The 16,144-nt window shown below is 39.2% G+C and overlaps 5 protein-coding genes across 5 annotated transcripts; 3 read left to right on the top strand and 2 right to left on the bottom strand.

Moving 5' to 3' along the window:
* Positions 1 to 46: 46 nt before the first annotated feature.
* LOC116916709 (heterogeneous nuclear ribonucleoprotein 27C) lies at positions 47 to 3,362 on the top strand. The gene is made up of 9 exons (XM_032922037.2): positions 47 to 227; positions 375 to 582; positions 801 to 1,002; positions 1,573 to 1,655; positions 2,004 to 2,111; positions 2,188 to 2,380; positions 2,523 to 2,755; positions 2,816 to 2,885; positions 2,967 to 3,362. The coding sequence occupies exons 1-9, from the start codon at positions 169 to 171 to the stop codon at positions 3,146 to 3,148; spliced, it is 1,338 nt and encodes a 445-aa protein (XP_032777928.1). The 5' UTR covers positions 47 to 168; the 3' UTR covers positions 3,149 to 3,362.
* Positions 3,363 to 3,561: 199 nt separating this feature from the next.
* Positions 3,562 to 4,474, top strand: LOC116916779. The gene is made up of 2 exons (XM_032922127.2): positions 3,562 to 3,846; positions 3,902 to 4,474. Exons 1-2 carry the CDS (start codon positions 3,704 to 3,706, stop codon positions 4,368 to 4,370), a joined length of 612 nt encoding a protein of 203 aa, XP_032778018.1. The 5' UTR covers positions 3,562 to 3,703; the 3' UTR covers positions 4,371 to 4,474.
* LOC116916712 (TRPL translocation defect protein 14) lies at positions 4,426 to 9,436 on the bottom strand. The gene is given in 12 exon segments (XM_032922042.2): positions 4,426 to 4,906; positions 4,908 to 4,936; positions 5,346 to 5,530; positions 5,595 to 5,802; positions 5,877 to 6,069; positions 6,128 to 6,268; positions 6,350 to 6,486; positions 7,190 to 7,318; positions 8,384 to 8,421; positions 8,622 to 8,659; positions 8,743 to 8,810; positions 9,066 to 9,436. Coding segments are annotated over 12 exon segments (1,266 nt in total). The 5' UTR covers positions 9,121 to 9,436; the 3' UTR covers positions 4,426 to 4,861.
* A 268-nt stretch (positions 9,437 to 9,704) lies between these two features.
* Positions 9,705 to 16,062, top strand: LOC116916795. The gene is given in 11 exon segments (XM_032922149.2): positions 9,705 to 11,163; positions 11,224 to 11,511; positions 11,584 to 11,807; positions 11,871 to 12,084; positions 12,149 to 12,371; positions 12,432 to 12,627; positions 14,373 to 14,474; positions 14,649 to 14,822; positions 14,824 to 15,266; positions 15,332 to 15,638; positions 15,705 to 16,062. Coding segments are annotated over 11 exon segments (3,843 nt in total). The 5' UTR covers positions 9,705 to 9,827; the 3' UTR covers positions 16,041 to 16,062.
* LOC116916729 (39S ribosomal protein L44, mitochondrial) lies at positions 12,903 to 14,296 on the bottom strand. Its single transcript, XM_032922061.2, is given in 6 exon segments — positions 12,903 to 13,144; positions 13,209 to 13,350; positions 13,352 to 13,513; positions 13,577 to 13,661; positions 13,730 to 13,984; positions 14,049 to 14,296. Coding segments are annotated over 6 exon segments (1,068 nt in total). The 5' UTR covers positions 14,267 to 14,296; the 3' UTR covers positions 12,903 to 12,938.
* Positions 16,063 to 16,144: the final 82 nt, after the last annotated feature.

Here is a 16,144-nt window from a genome sequence, read left to right as displayed (position 1 = left end):
TCAAAGTCGTAAAATCTTTCTTTTGGGCTAGTAATATAGTGGCAACGTCGCAAACTCTGAAAAGCCGGCCATTTCCAAGCATACCCAAGCGCTATTAAGTTTGATCGGGACTCACCTTGTCGAGGAACAGAAAAGATTCATTTATTGTTATTCACATAAAGACCGAAAATGACTTCTCAACAGAAATTTCCTGGGAAAGAGGGTGGCGATAGCTCAAACGAGCAAGGGTAAGAACACATTTCTAAAAATAGTGTTGACGTGTAAGGCTGTCGAGAGACCTGAGGCCATGATGAGATTGACGCCGTACCTCAACCTCAAGCTGCTTGTGACATGGCATAGATTTGCATTTGATGGGATTTTTCTTTTGGTTTCAGGAAAATGTTCATCGGGGGTTTGAGCTGGGAAACCACCCGCGATAATTTATTACGATATTTCAGCCAATATGGTGAAGTTGTTGACTGTGTGGTTATGAAAAACCCAGAAACAGGAAGATCGAGAGGATTTGGGTTCATCACATTTGCTGATCCAAATAATGTTGGTTTAGTACTACAAAACACACCTCACATACTTGACAATCGCACAGTAAGTTCTTTTGGAATAACATTTTCTTTTTTTCTTGCACTACCTGAGCGGTGATAAAATTTTTAAACAATTCTATCTCCTTTCGCGGTATTGCTACATTGAAATGAAAGTAATTGAACATAAAATCTCTTTTTGAGTTGCAGTTCAATGTCTTCCTACATAGTTTTTTTTTTATAGTTCTCTCTTGTTCATACTTTACCTGTTATTTCTCCCTGTAGATTGATCCTAAGCCTTGTAATCCGCGTGCTGAAATGGTACGCGCGCCACGTCGGAGTATGGGTACGGGGAATGGGTACAAAGTATTTTTAGGTGGACTTCCATCAAACTTGACCGAAACAGATCTTCGCAATTTCTTCTCGCAGTATGGAAAAGTTTCTGAGGTCGTTATCATGTATGACCAAGAGAAGAAAAAATCAAGAGGTGAGTGCCTTTCTTTTATTAGTGGGTAACTCAGTTTAATTAAATACCGCCTAAATGAACTATAAATGTCCTTCATACTTTATGTGCGATGAAAGTGTAAGTGGTTGTGTTCCGAAGATTGGATGGTTTCGTTTGACTGTGCTAACTTTAATAGTGTGGTTATTTTATTTCTGTAGGTAAGCAAATGGCTAAGTTCCTATCCACGTTTACTTCTACTGCTCAGATGTGAAAGTTTCCGCGAATTTCAGTAGATAAGATGCCATTAAGGAACTTGGGAGGGTGGATAACAAGTTTACAGCTGACTAATTATTGGCCTACCCGTTGGGTTTGAGTCAATATTGCTTTCATTATCACAACTCTAGTACTTAACGATGTATTAGATTTATTTCTCTTCGTATTAGAATCCGGTATCAATCTCATCAAATCTACACTCAGAGTTATGGTTGAAAAATAATTTAGTCAGGCCTGTCCCAAGATTACTTCTAATGATTATTCGTGACAACAAAGCAAAGATATAAAAAAAAAAGTGGTATACACATGTAATAAGTAATTTGGAAAACCTTGGGACAGGCTTTGGCTTTTTGACCTTTGAATCGGAGGAGTCGGTGGATCGCTGCACTGGTGAACACTATGTTTCAATCAATGGAAAGCAGGTATTCTATCATCAAAACACAAACAACCAATGTCCCTCTCCCTTACTCTTTGTGAAAAACGCAATCGGAAGTGTAAATAATCAGGGCTCACCATTGTTTAAACCTCGCCGACACTTGATCTTATATATTTTAAAGTTTATTTAGAAAATGTATCTTACCATCGCGTTAAGCTGGTTTCTGTACTAGTACATGTAAGAGAACAATAGATAACGCTATCAATAATGTAACAAGTTAAGGTCGGTGGTGAGCTCTCTTTATTATATTTTAAAGAATAACTGCAATTAATGGTTTTAATGTTAGACATAGCACTGGTGACTACAAGAAATAATAAGTCGTTTTGAACTGTAGGTTGAAATCAAGAAAGCAGAGCCACGTGACACTCGAGGATCATCTGGTGGTATGAGACGTGGAGGACACAACGGTGGATGGGAGGGTCCCGGTATGGGGATGCATGGAGTAAGCTCAACTGTCATTGAAAGGCTTCTAATGTGTTTCAGAATTGAAATAATTTCTTTTCTTTTCTTTTCTTTAGGGGATGGGTCCTATGGGTGGTCCTATGGGAGGACCTATGGGCCCTCCAATGGGCGGCGGTTATCAAGGATGGGGTGGACCAGCTAACCAAGGCGGTTATGGTTATGGACCGCAAGGTGGATATCAAGGATGGGGTCCACAGGGGCAATGGGGAGGTTATGGAGGAGGAGGACCAGGAGCCAGTTACGGCTATGGTAATAAATTTATTGTCTCTCCTCCAGGGTATATTTCGAAGATAAATTGGCTGAGATTTCCTAAATAGAAATTTTCCCGTGAATTGCATTGTTTTTGATACCGAGTAGATGAATAAAAATAAGAACGTGTTAAACCATACAGGCCCTCAAGGTGGACCGCAACAAGGTGGATACAACAACTGGAATTGGGGAGGACCAGGTCCACAAGGAGGTCCTGGTGGTCCTGGCCCCAACGGTGACATGTACGGTAGAGGTCCAAACCCCACTAATGGAGGTCCTCCTGGTGCCGCTGCACCCACCGGTCCTGGGGTCCCTGGGGTGAAAACAGAGCCTGCTCAGTACGGTGCTGGCTACGGGACCAACGGTTATGGCACAGTAAGTAAATATTTTAAATTAATTGAAAGAGTATCAAATCTATTCTTACCCTTTTCTAAGGACGTAAACCAAGGATACCGAGGAGGGTACGCTCAGGATGCTAGTGCCCAAGGATATGGTGGTGGGCAAGGTTAGGAAAAAGTTTTCAATACTTGTTGAATAATTCATTTTAAGTGGAAAATTTTCTCGAACTTTTTTTTTTTTTTCGAAGGCTATGGAAATCCTGAAAGAGTTCCACCCCCTGGAGTTGCACCTACGGGTAATGGGCTTGGCGTTCCTGGAGCAGGAGCAGGAGCTGCTGGTCCCGGAGGACCAGGTCCGCAACGAGGAGGAGGACATCATCATCAGCCGTCGCAATCTCAATACCACCCTTATCGCCGAGGGGGTGTCTGAGAAATCAGTGTTCTCGTTTGAGTTTTAAGTTGCACATTGCTTAGCCCATGGCTGGACAAACATTTAAATGATGGCCTATCGTGCATTCGGTGTGTTCTTGTCTGTATCGTTTCGACGTTTCTCTTTGAATCCCGCCCTAACATTACGTTCTGAACCTGAGCTATCATGACTTTTCGATGCGTTCGAATAAAACAGTAGTTTATTAGGTCTTAAATTCTTGTTTGCAATTTTTTAAAAACTGTTCCCAACTCATTGCACATTCAAACTTCCGATTACACGCTGCTTGAATTGCAGTTTTGCTTGTGTTATTCTACTCTAGGATTACCATAATATACGGTTTGATATTTAATAAATCGATAGTTGATCATTGAACTTGTCATTGCATTTCACTATTTTCGATAGATGGCATATAGTTTATTTTAATGGTGAAAAATGAAAGATCGTCTGCAAAGTTTCTACAGTTCTTCTTAAATTATACACCGAACTTTAGAATAGAAATTCCAAGGTAGCAGTGTGAGTTAAATTAATTTTTAGGCATACTGGTGAACGAGAAACATGACTTCGCTAAATCTTTTGGTGGGTTATGGATCTGATGACTCCGACACTTCAGAAACAATCGAAAAAATTGAATTGCCTGAAGAACCTGCAATAACAAAGACAAATAACTTTTTTCAAATTGTTGATGATAGTAGTAGTGGGTAAGGAATAATTCTATGAGAGCTGTAGGCCACATTCTGAATGTTTCTTTTTCAGGGAAGAAGATCAAACAGAAGAAGATGAATTTTGTTTGCAGGATGAATATTCAATAAACTTAAAGAATCCTTTTCGAAGTTCAAAGCCAACTTTCACTGGACATTCGGTCTTTGCAAACCCTTACAAGGAAGCTGAAGATGCAGAGAAGGGCACGCTTGAGAAACATGTTAAATTTGCCCCTAAACTAGACGACATCAAAGAAATCAATGGGAGAAAGATCTGCTGGAACTATAGGAAAGGAAGATGTAGATTTGGATCAGATTGTGTTTTTGCCCATGACTCAGAATTGTTACAAAAGAAACAAAAGCAAATAGATCCTTTGCAAAATAGCATACACAGTCCAGATTTTGATGATAGCACTGGAAATTCCACAATATCCCAAAACTCTAGATGTTCAACAAAAAGACATTCTGCTGATCAGATGAGCAATCCATCTCAGAAGAAAGTAAGACTTCATCAGCACCATTAAAAAGGAATCTTCAAAACAAAACCAATTTGTACTTGTTTAAATAATCCACAAAGTGTTCAGTTTTACTACTGCAAAAATACAGTGTTTGTATTTGTCTAAGAAAATGAGAGTTAATGATATTAATACTACATGGGATATAATGCACTTGTAAAGGATAAAGGAAGAAAATGTAACATGGTCCGTTCATTATTGACGGCCATGTGCTACAGTTTCTCGGCGACAATCATTTAGTAGACTAGCTAGTAATTGTAAAACGAGCGTATTGCAACTTTCTAGTTACAAAGCAGCAGTAAGAAACCTAGTTATCATGAGAGTCAAGTGTACCCATTACTATTCTGTTTCCTTGTCTTCTTCTTTGTCGTTTAACGTGAGGGGTTGTTGATATATTGAGTAGAACAATTTGAAATAAGAACTGAGACTCATGTAGAGCAATCAGATGAATAGTAGGTTGCTTGTCGAGCCCTATAAACCGTACGTGCTGAAAATTAATTTTAAACTCCATTGATGTGTGGTCCTACCCAGCCATTGGTTCGAGGGACTTCCAGTCAGGTCATCATCATCTTCGGCTGTTGGTATTTGATTTTCAGATATGAAAAAGGAAAACACGTATCAGTGGAAATGTATGAAAATTAACTTAAAAAACAAAATGTAAACGGCAGAAACAGCAATACTGTAGGAAAAGTAGTGATTTGCTAAACAAATTTGTGAATAAAGTTTCCTATGATACGCATGCATCTGATTCGAGCATTAGCCATCAAGCTCGATGATCCTTACCTCAGCCCAATTCCTCGTGCAATTCAGCTGAGTCAATAATTTAAAATACGGAGCCTTTAATACATCATTAGACTAAATGCAATTTCAGTATCCCACTCTCTGTAAAATCTCCCCTCGGACATTACGAAATTCGACCCAATTTTTCGACCAAACAAAGACATCGTAATTAACTAATCGTTACCATTGGATATTACTGCGTACCTGCTAGTTTGAAGCAGAACTTTTTATTATTCAACCATTCTTCTTTGAGAGAAAGGTTGTACATAGAGTGGGTTGGATCGCCCGTCACATTGCCGACGATGTCGAGGAAATCGGGCAGCTTATGAGCTTGGAATTCCTCCAAAGACTGTGTCGTATACGTTTCCAACAACACTAAGCCATGACATCTGCGATGAAGAGTGTTTTCTTGTAAATTGTTTATATTGGACAAAATCCAATCGCTAAGTATACCTTGGATGGCAAGGCTCTTTGTAAATATCCAGTTGAAAATATTGGTTATGGTAAAGAAAACAGCGTCTTTTCTTTAAAATGGTAAGGTGAAATGGATCACGTTGCTCTAGCATGTTAGAGTAATCTCTGCTTGTGATTTGCGTCTTGATTTCTACCACTTGACCGCGTACTTCGGGTCGACGTACAGTTAAAGTATAGCTCCAACGATCTATGAATATCGCATGCAATCAATACATGCGCACTGCAGTCCAAAATCTTGCGATTTAAGAACATATAACTTACCCTTTTGGCCTCTCTTTCTTAAGCGAGCTTGCGTCTTCCTTGAGTTTGTCTGCAGATAGTCATGAATGACGTCAAAATCCTCAAAAGGAGGAAACATACTATCGTCAGGTAACGAACGAACTAAAAACTTGAACTTCTTCGCATTCGTTTCCAAACGATCTCCAGTGTCCAGACCCATACGTTGACAAACAGCCTGCATTTGATTACAAAGGTGTAGTGATAGTTAAGATAAAAATTTATGTTTAGCATACGCTTATCATGCGACGAAGTTTAGTGTCAAAATTGGTCGAATTGTCGATAACGTCAAAGTAGGGATGACCAATCCACGCTTCAGCCGCACGATCGTCCAAGGTGTGGGCTAAATCAAGATTTTCACTTCGACAAGAATGATCCTATTTCGATAATTGTAAAAATACGATCCACATTATGAGCAAAGCGCAGAAGATTCTTAAAGTTGAGCAGCATTATTTTACCTCGGTGGTGTAGAAATCCTCAGCACCTTTGGCTGCCGATACCATGTGAATGATCTGGTTATATCTTGTATCTCTTAGCTCAACTGGATTCCACCCGTTCGTTTTCATCAATTGCTCCCAAACTTCTTTTGAAACGACTAAATAAAATTTTTTAAGAAAAAAAGTATTAAACAAAAGGCATAAATACAGTCATTTGTGGGTCATTTACTCAGGATCTAAGGATTAATAAATGTATTTAAAAATAAGGTATAGTCCGCTATCTTAGAAAAATTTTAATATTTATCCTTTATTAATAAATTTTCTACGCATTCTTCTCGGATTAACTGGGAAAAACTTGCAAACATTACAAGGCTATCTTTTTTGCGTTATTGAAAGTGTTTCGAATGACCTTCAGCAGGTCTGTTTATTCGACATGAAACTTACGCTTAACGAGATCAAGGACAATCGCACTAACTCTACACGCCCAACTTCCAATTGCAATCAGTAAACCACTGAATTAAGGTCTAGCCGCAACAGTAATTCACGGAAAGTCTGGTTAAATCATTTAATCTGCATAATGCATCGGCAATCAATACTGTGCACTTGTGTTTTCCTTTCGTGCGTGTCTGAAGAATAACGAAGTTACTGCACGAACTGCCCATCTCTTCTGTTCAATTTTCTTCAGTTTGATACCTTTGCGGTTGATCCAAGGTGAAACCAGACCACTCGTCTTAGTTTACCAATATGTCCATGTTGCAATGGTATCAATCCCAACCATTTTTCTCACAGCTATTGTAACTTGACGTTTTAGTTTTTAAAGACGAAACGAAGGCGAAATATGAATCATGTAGAACAACTTACAGGCGGATGCGTCCATAGTTCCCCGGTCGCAAATAATGATGCAATCGCGGTTAAAACGTTCGGCAAGAGCGAAGAAGGTGTTCTCCATTTGAATCATCGTTTTCAGCAAATTTTCCTGAAATGTGATAGCTGCGTTGGAGGAAATAAAGTGAAATTAAAATGTGGTTAAATTACATCATGTTAACTATATGGCAAACAAAAGTCTCATGGCCAATCAATACAGGATGAATGTATATTTGACCGCATCCTTCCGATATCGTGATATACGATCGGTCGGGAGGAGATGGGCCATCAATGATTCAGTTCGATCGCCTCCAGATGATACACGAGATGATACATGATCGGTGAAAGCGGATAACGGGAATCGACTAAACTTCGAGTAGGACGCATTCTTTTAACTGTTAACATTTTGCAGTCGGTTCCCATCGATAACAAATCGCAGATGAAAAGGCTTCGCTTGCCAGCAAATTAGACCCTAACATACTAAGTTCGGATGTCATCTAACACGAACGAGCGATATCTAACCCATCCATAAAAGAAACATGGCAAAGTTTCACTATACGAGAGGAAACAATTACAAACCGTGCCAAGGAATACGAGGGAAATTAAAGGCATCTGCTGCATTACGTCAATCGGAGAATATGTAGAGAAACACCAACCGGGCACATTATTGGCAGGTGACCATCTCTCTTCAACCGAAAAAGAAAGAAAGAAACCGAGAAAGAAAAGGAAAACAAAAAGGGGGGCTCGCGAGCCATGCTGACAAACACGTTTACCCAGGCAGCTCCTTCAACCAGCAGATTTTCCGACGCACGAAGGCTATTTTTACCTTTTTTTAAACTTAACAATTCGAAAGCAGCAACAGACTACAGCCGTTTTGTAAAGGAAGACAGTAGCGCTGCCTGATATCGATCAGAAAGGTCCCAAGGTTTCCATTTCGCTTGCCCATATCCTCGTATAATGGATTGTTAACTGCATTACTTGACCCTGAGTTGAGCCTAGAAAACCACTAATGCTATTGTATACTTGTTTTTTTAGTCACATCAATCATATCATATGACGAAATATGAACCCCGTTCCAAAATTAAAATTCGAGTGGCAATTCATGAATGCAACACACGGGTCTTCGAGAATCACGAGGGATATGGGGAAAGTAACTAAATTTAGAAAAAACTAGAAAGAATTGCATCTTACCATCTTCAGGCGACAGATCGGCGAATTTCACCCCACCACTAGATGAGAAAACAAATACGACGCGTATAAAAAAAGAATGTTGAAAATATTGCTTTGAGATAAAATGCTACGAGATTAGTTTAAATGCTACTGTAAATAATAGGCGGTAAAGGCTGAAACGTTTGAAAAACGCCCATGGCAGCATGCGATCTCAATGCAGGCAACTGATTAACCAAGAACAAATGCAGTTGGTTCTAACCTGAGTAAAGTTGAAGCAGTTTCAGGCACTCTGAAAACCTAAAATAAAAAAATAAAAAAACAAAAGATACATGACGATGTACTAACGCCAATAAAATGAATTCTACTCCCCAATAGAATACCTTCCATCCCAAGTTTTCAAAGAAGGTGCACAGCCTAGACTGGCCGGTCGTTTTCCCGCCACATGGGCCTAAGTAAATTCAGTCAGCAAAGTTAAAAAAAATAATAATTTGGTTTCGCTATTCTCTTCAATTTTGTAGGCTCTACTTGAAAACGCAAGCCGTAAAATATTTCAAAATACGAAGCCAACAAATATTGGTCAAAAGAAAAAAAATCAATAAAAGTCTGGCAAGCATCGACAAGCCCCTGTCGCCCATGCTGCACTAAGTTCGTAAGCACGTGCACTAGGAAGTTTTCCTTTGAAATTTTACAATTAACTTTTTACCTCCAGTCAAGACGACTTTATAAACACGTTTTGATTTGGCACTAGTGAGTTCCATTTTCGAAGAAATCAGGAAAATTATGGCCCTAAACAATGATTAAAACAGAATAAACAGGAACCGCCACACCACGGATGGGCAATGAAGAACAAAAACGAGACCGATCGGTTTGAGAGATCAGTTACAAATAACACGTCTAACAGGAAAACTAGCCATTTGTGTAAAACGGACAAACAAAAGTACTTCGTCAGATTCAAGAACTACGATTTTTGCCTCACTCGACGCAGTAAGTGAGTAGTAAAACACTCCTCTGGCTGTCCGAGCCGTTTTGGCCTTTGGGCCGAGCTGAGAACCCAGCTGATAGCAGGGAAATCTAAACCCCCCCTCCCCCCCTCTTCCATGCCTCCTGTAGTAAAGCCCGCCATCCAGTAGTGGCCATCAATAGATTGTCAAGGACGTAGCCATTGCCCTCTACCGTCAAACGTTAGACAGAATTAACCACTAATATTTCTGAAAAAAATATATATACTTTGTTCTTTTCGACGAAATTTAATAATTCTTTGGAGATTCAAAGAGTTAATATTTGTAACAGGCAAAAATAAATAAATAAATGAAAATAAATTGCTTTACAAATCGATAGTGAAACTATCGAAATCGGGATTCAAACAATTAGTTTTGTTTAACGTTTCCAACTTTTAGGTCGTCAACGTAATTTTGAATCATGATTCTATAAAAAAGAATTTGGCATACGTAATTTAAATTCAAACATGGATAGTGAAATATCCGCAGGCGGTGTTATGTCGGAAGATATGCTTCAGCAACTAAGGGTTTGGCAGCAAGAGCAGAAAAATCGTTTGATAGAACAACAGCAACAACAAAGACTGCTTCTTATTGAAAAACAGAAAAAACTTCTATCTATGATCAATACTTGTGATGGTGCAACCATCCAAGAAAACACATCAGTTGGAACCCTGCAGCCATCCAATTTTATGATGAAAGAAGAATTCAAGAATCCAAAAGAAAATGGATGCAACAGTCCAAAGATTTCTGTAAGCTCACTAAACAATGTTGATGATGTGCCGCTGAAAAAACCAAAATCTGTGCGCACATTCAATCAATTGCTAGAAACCTCAATCAGTAGTAAAGACCAAGTTCTCTCATCACAAAACACTGCCCAAGAAAAGAAATTCCCATTTCTTAAAAGAGGACAGGGAATATCAAGGTTTGGTGTGATATCAAAGCCAAAGATTGAGAAGACAACTCACTCCAAAGTAACATCTGGAAAAGAAAACAAAATTCCATTTATTTCTATGACTACTGCTACTACAAAAGAAGCCCCAAAGACAAATAAACAGCCTATATCCCACATGCAAAATCAGGTTAAACTGAAATCTGTTCCAGTAGAACCATTGCAAGATACTAAAGTTAGCATGGAGGTTGTACCATTCCAGGCACAAGTAAATGTTGACGAGTCTCTACAAGAAGTCAATTCTTCTAAAAATGAAGAAGACCTTGCAGTATTTGAGCTCTTAGAACGGTTTGCCAATATTAACGCTAGTTTCTCATCCAGTTCATCTCTTATTGGCCAACTCATTGACAAAGGAGTTACACATCTTCCTTCACCCTCGAAAGTCATTAATTTCCTTTCAAGAAAACGGACAAACTTTTCAGTTAATAATAGTGAAGAGGCCGGCATTGCGCCAGAGAGAAAAACGGGAAAACCAACTAGGCATGTTCGTTTTGCAGAGACTGTCGACGCAGATCAACCACGTAGCATGTCAAACGAAGATGGCGAAAAACCATGGTTGGCAGATATCTCAGAAGAAAACGCATGCGAATCTCACGCATCACCCTACATTTCCAACACAATTCGGCCCAGCCATCAATCAGACCATCCTGCGAGTCCTGTAGAAAGCCGCTTCGATTTGGATGAAACGCCCACTTCCCCAATAGGGTTTCCCGATTACCAAAAACTTTTTGGCAACCCGATTCGATCTTTATTTACGAATGAAGAGCTCCCATCTCCCACTCAGGATGACAGTTTCCTTAAAAATAGTAATCCATTGAGTGACCTATCCGATCCCGTCGTCAATCAAATGAAAGGTATCTTAAAGATTGTACTTCGTTTAGGGAATTCGAGTTCATTTAAAATCGTTCCAACAGGTGCTGCGTTACCATTACCGATAGAAGATCCTCGTATCGTTTATCAAACGTCGCTTTTGCGGTCCAGACTGACCAGCCTAGAGCGCGAAATATCTAACTACAGACGAGAAACCGAAGCTCTACGTCGGGCGAGGAAAGAACACGAGGAATCCAAACAGAAATTGGAACAAGAACAAGAAAAATTTAGGCGATATACTGAAAACGAGAAACGAAGACTGCAGTTGCTGTATAGCGAGGAACAAAAGAGAGTGCGAATGGAACAAATCAAAGATCTTCCTCAACTGAAAGGTAACTACAAGGTAAACAGCTTCAATAAGTCAATAAATAAGTCGTTGTTTTTCTCCCATTCTTCATTTGAAGAAAATGAGGAGCAACTAAGCAGGTTAAGGGAAGAATTAAAACAAACAAAAGAAGAGCATCGACAAAAGGAAAATAAATGGATGGCAAGCCAAACAAAGGTTCAGGATAAGATACGCACACTTGAAATTCGTAACCGGGAATTAACTGAAAACCTCGAAAAAGTGCGTACCGAGGAACAGAACTTGCGACGCCGACTTAATGCTAGTCTTCGACCTGGAGCTTTGGTATTTTACAAATGAATAAAATTTTAGAATTTCCAATAGCTATAATGTACTCGTAAACTGCAGGCTAAAAATTCAAAATCTGATAAAACACACCCTGTAGTAACAGAAGAAGGTGGACCTGCACCCCGGCCGCAGAGTCCACAGGTTGCTTTGATTGTTTCTAACGAAGCCATTCCATCGCCTAGAAATGCCCAGAAAGAACCAAATAATTTCGGTGAAACAGTTAATCCTAAAAAATTGGAAGAAACCTGCGCCAAGAATTCCAGTCCAGGATCTGGTTTGTTTAAAATTTTTTTTTATTTATTTTTTAAATACCTCGTCATAAACAATTATTATCGTAGGAACTGTTTCCCAAACTGTATTACCGGACGGAACCATGTTAGTACTCTACCCGAATGGCAATCGTAAAGAAATTTGGCCGGATGGCAGAGGAACGCAAGTCGTCTATTACAACGGTGACATTAAGCAGAAGCTGGCTGATGGAAGCGTGGTATACACCTATGCAGATAGCGGAACGAAGCACACCACAAAGCCGGATGGAACAGATATTCTAGAATTTTCAAGGTTTAGTGTTGCGTTTATCTCATGAAAGCTTTAATGTCCCTAAAAATCATTTACTTGTAGCGGACAGATAGAGACTACCTATGCAGATGGCCGATCTCATGTCTTGTATCCTGGAGGTGCACAGAAGACGAAATATCCAGATGGACGAGAGGATTCTCAGTTGCCTGATGGCACAAAGCTATGGACGGATGGTAAAGGACATGGCGTTATGACCTTTCCTTCAGGCATTCGAGAAATCTACACACCGATTTGCAAGGTGAGCTTTTATTTTTAAATCTTGCCACAGCAAGGATTTCATCGTTACATTTTTTGCACATCAATTAGAGAAGAGAATATCCTGATGGAACTGTTAAAACAGTTTACGAAGATGGCCGATCAGAAACCAGATACGCTAATGGAAGAATACGTGTTAAGAATAAGGACGGACAAGTAATTACTGACACTGGTGATCAGACCAAAGAATAAGGCTAAACCAATCATACTCAGTTCACTGTTTTAATTTCTATATTCAATTATCAAAAGCCGTTCATATCTAGTTATTCCGTTTTATTCACATGGATTTCAATATCAGTGTACAGCGGACATGACTTTTTCTGAGATCCATTCACTAAGCGGTATATTTGGCTGGTTTTCTAACTGTGCTATTTTGGATTGAATGTTCTTCAACTGTCGTCCAAAGGGCAATGCCCTCATTGAATCCTCTGTGCGAAAGAATTTTTTTAATGCTTCACGTGCTGCCATTTCTTTGGCGACTTCTAAACTTTCTCCTGCACCTAATCGTATACAATTTTATAAAACCAATTTTTTTGTGTGAATACGTATATAAATTACATTTACCTTCTGAAATAAAAGTTTTATCGGAATATAATCCTACGTAGTAAACTCCAAGAATTGAATTCGATCCAGCCTGTCTAATAAGCCGAAATTCTGGCTCAGCTTTTCCTTCCCGCTTGAGGATTGCCGTCAAATTTCCTACAGGCATCAACAGGATTCCACAATTCATTTACATCTTGACCATACAACTGCGTAACAACCAGATCTTGAACAAAAATTCGGGCACGTTCTTCCCCCGAACTTTCAGCCAAAGCCGCAACAATTGCTTTGAAGGATTTGACATAGGTTTCTGTTTTACAAGGGAAATCCTAAATGTTTGAAACATACATTAATTATGTGGATAAGGGAAAAAAGGTCATATAGAAACTTACAGCACACAGCATCAAATCACCAAGCCCTATATGTCTGGCAACAGTTTCTAAAGTTGGGTTGGAAGTCAAGAAGTCATGCATTGCTCTAAATGTAAGAAGTTTAAATTTACACAACCAAATCTAGGTGACCAATGTAAGGCATAATAATTGTACCTTATAAGTTCTTCAGGAACTTGTGTGAATACTGCCCTTAAATAACCATTGGTAAACTTGCTCAATAATTCACCACCTTTCTGAGAAAGTGCTTCATTATCCTGGAATTGTAAGTTTGATTCCACTCCAATATCTGACAGTCTGGCAGTTTCCCTTTCAATATAGGATTTATGAGTCAATGCTGCTCGTAGAGATAAATCATTAAACTTCTCTCCCAGTCTGTTGCTGAATGCAAAGATTTCTGCATCGTAGTTCCTAAAAAAAAATTGCATTCAAAATATAGATTTTATTAACCTAAAATGGAATTTAAGCACAGTACCATTCAAGGAAAGTACTTCGATGAAAAATTTTTGGGCCTCCATTCAGGTCATCCTCTATGACTTTTCTTCGTTTCAACTCCCTCAATGTCGGCGCAACCCAATGGGCCTTAAAATTTCTCTTGGAAATTACATTTACTGCTGTTATTGATGTGTAAATGGATACGTTTGAAAATCCATAACGGAGACATTGTTGGCATGTCTTCCATAGAGCGGCCATTTTTTGGCTTTTCAAACAAAAGACGAACGTGTTTATCAGCTGTTATTTTTTCGCTCGTTATACGAACATCAATTTTGCCGGTTCCTGGCATCTTTTCTCACGTGAGTTCTTGAGTTCAGTTATGCATCCACGCAATCCTTACCGAATTCCTCCAGACTTCAAGGAGCTGGCACTCAAATTCCCAGAGTTTCGCAAACACGCAAAGCAGGTGACAATCTTACTTTGGTTTTCAGTAGCATTTCAGAATTGTAAGAAACATCTATACCCAACCAGTTTTATTACTCTATTTCTTTCTATGCATTTTAGTATTCATATGTTTTAATACAAGATGTGTCTTTTTCATTTTATCAAATATAGTTTCAATGTTTGATTTTTATATCAGAAACTGTCAGGAAAAATCGAAATAGATTTCAAGGATGCAGCTGCAGTCAGAGCCCTATCTACTGTTCTTCTAAAACGAGACTTTAACCTTGAAGTTGAATTACCTCCTGATAGACTAGTTCCCACTCTTCCATTACGCCTCAACTACTTACTTTGGGTTGAAGACTTACTACAATTCAGCCAAACCACCTACAGAACAATTGGTTCATGGAATTGATATTGGAACTGGAGCCTGTTGCATCTACCCCATACTTGCTGCTAGAATGAAAGGATGGCATTTTACTGCCACTGAAACAGATGAAGTAAACTTCAAGTGCTCTGTGGATACATTGGAGCGCAACTGTTTACAAACTCACGTGACAGTTGTAAAAGTATCTGCTGAATCCATGCTACATGGGAACATTGACACCACCAAACAGTATGACTTCACAATGTGCAACCCACCCTTCTTTGACAGTGATAGTTTTGGACCCAAATCAAGAAGTGAAAAAAGGCCGTCACCAATGTGTCCCAAGTCTGGTGGGTCTACCTCTGCCACTGAAATTGCTGTGAAAGGTGGTGAGGTTAAGTTCATAGAAACTCTCATTAAAGAGTGTCATGAATTAAAACCTTGTGTGAGGTAAAAATAATGGCATTAATTTCAATTAAACCTTCTTTTACTGATAGAAGCTTTTTGCATTTCAGATTATTTACCACTATGGTAGGCCACAAATCAAGTCTAGTTCCAATAAAAGCTTTTCTAAAGGAGGCAGGCGCCTGTTCTTGGAATGAAACTGAATTCTGCCAAGGTCGCACCACTCGTTGGGGATTGGCCTGGACTTTCTGTGATAACATAGTGCTCGCCAACCCACCCCTAAGTCGGCTGAAGAATAACGTGAAGGGACCACCTCCTTTAAACTACTCCATTTCCCGCGAGCAGTGGAGCTCTAAAGGAGAATTCAGCGTTGCCTGCGTTCTCCTCAAAAGTGTAGAGCTTTTAAATTCTTTAAAAGTAAGGCCTAGTTTAGAATGCAAAACTTTTTACAGAAACTTGTAAATGTAGTTTATCTGTTTTCAGATGGAGATCAGAAAAGTAAAAGAAAAGAAGGACAGAAAAGCTGTTGAGTTCATCGCAAAGGAAAATACATGGTCGAATCAACGTAGGAGGCAACGAGAAGAAAAACGCATCGCAAATCAAGGTTTCGAACAGCCCGAACTTAAAAAAGCTAAAATTGATGCGGCTACCCTTGAACAGCAAAACAATCACAAGTTTCGTTTAAAAGGATTACTTCTCGTGGAGGAAACCGATGCAGATTTTATTTCTTTACAACTGCAGTGGATCGAAGGAGGTTTGGGTAGAGAATCGATGAATCAAATCTTACAGTATATGAAGAACCATTTATTAGAAAAATAAAACGTTTATTTTTCTTCGCAAACTCACTGAATACTTCGTCATTTGCCAGTGATTTCGCTTCATTTATGCGAGACGTGACTTGGATAAGCTATTCGTATTCAAGT

The sequence above is a fragment of the Daphnia magna genome, linkage group LG2, assembly GCF_020631705.1.
Source record: "Daphnia magna isolate NIES linkage group LG2, ASM2063170v1.1, whole genome shotgun sequence".
NCBI lineage: Eukaryota > Metazoa > Arthropoda > Branchiopoda > Diplostraca > Daphniidae > Daphnia > Daphnia magna.
The sequence above is the reverse complement of the archived record's forward strand: the minus strand, read 5'-3'. Positions and strand labels throughout refer to the sequence as shown.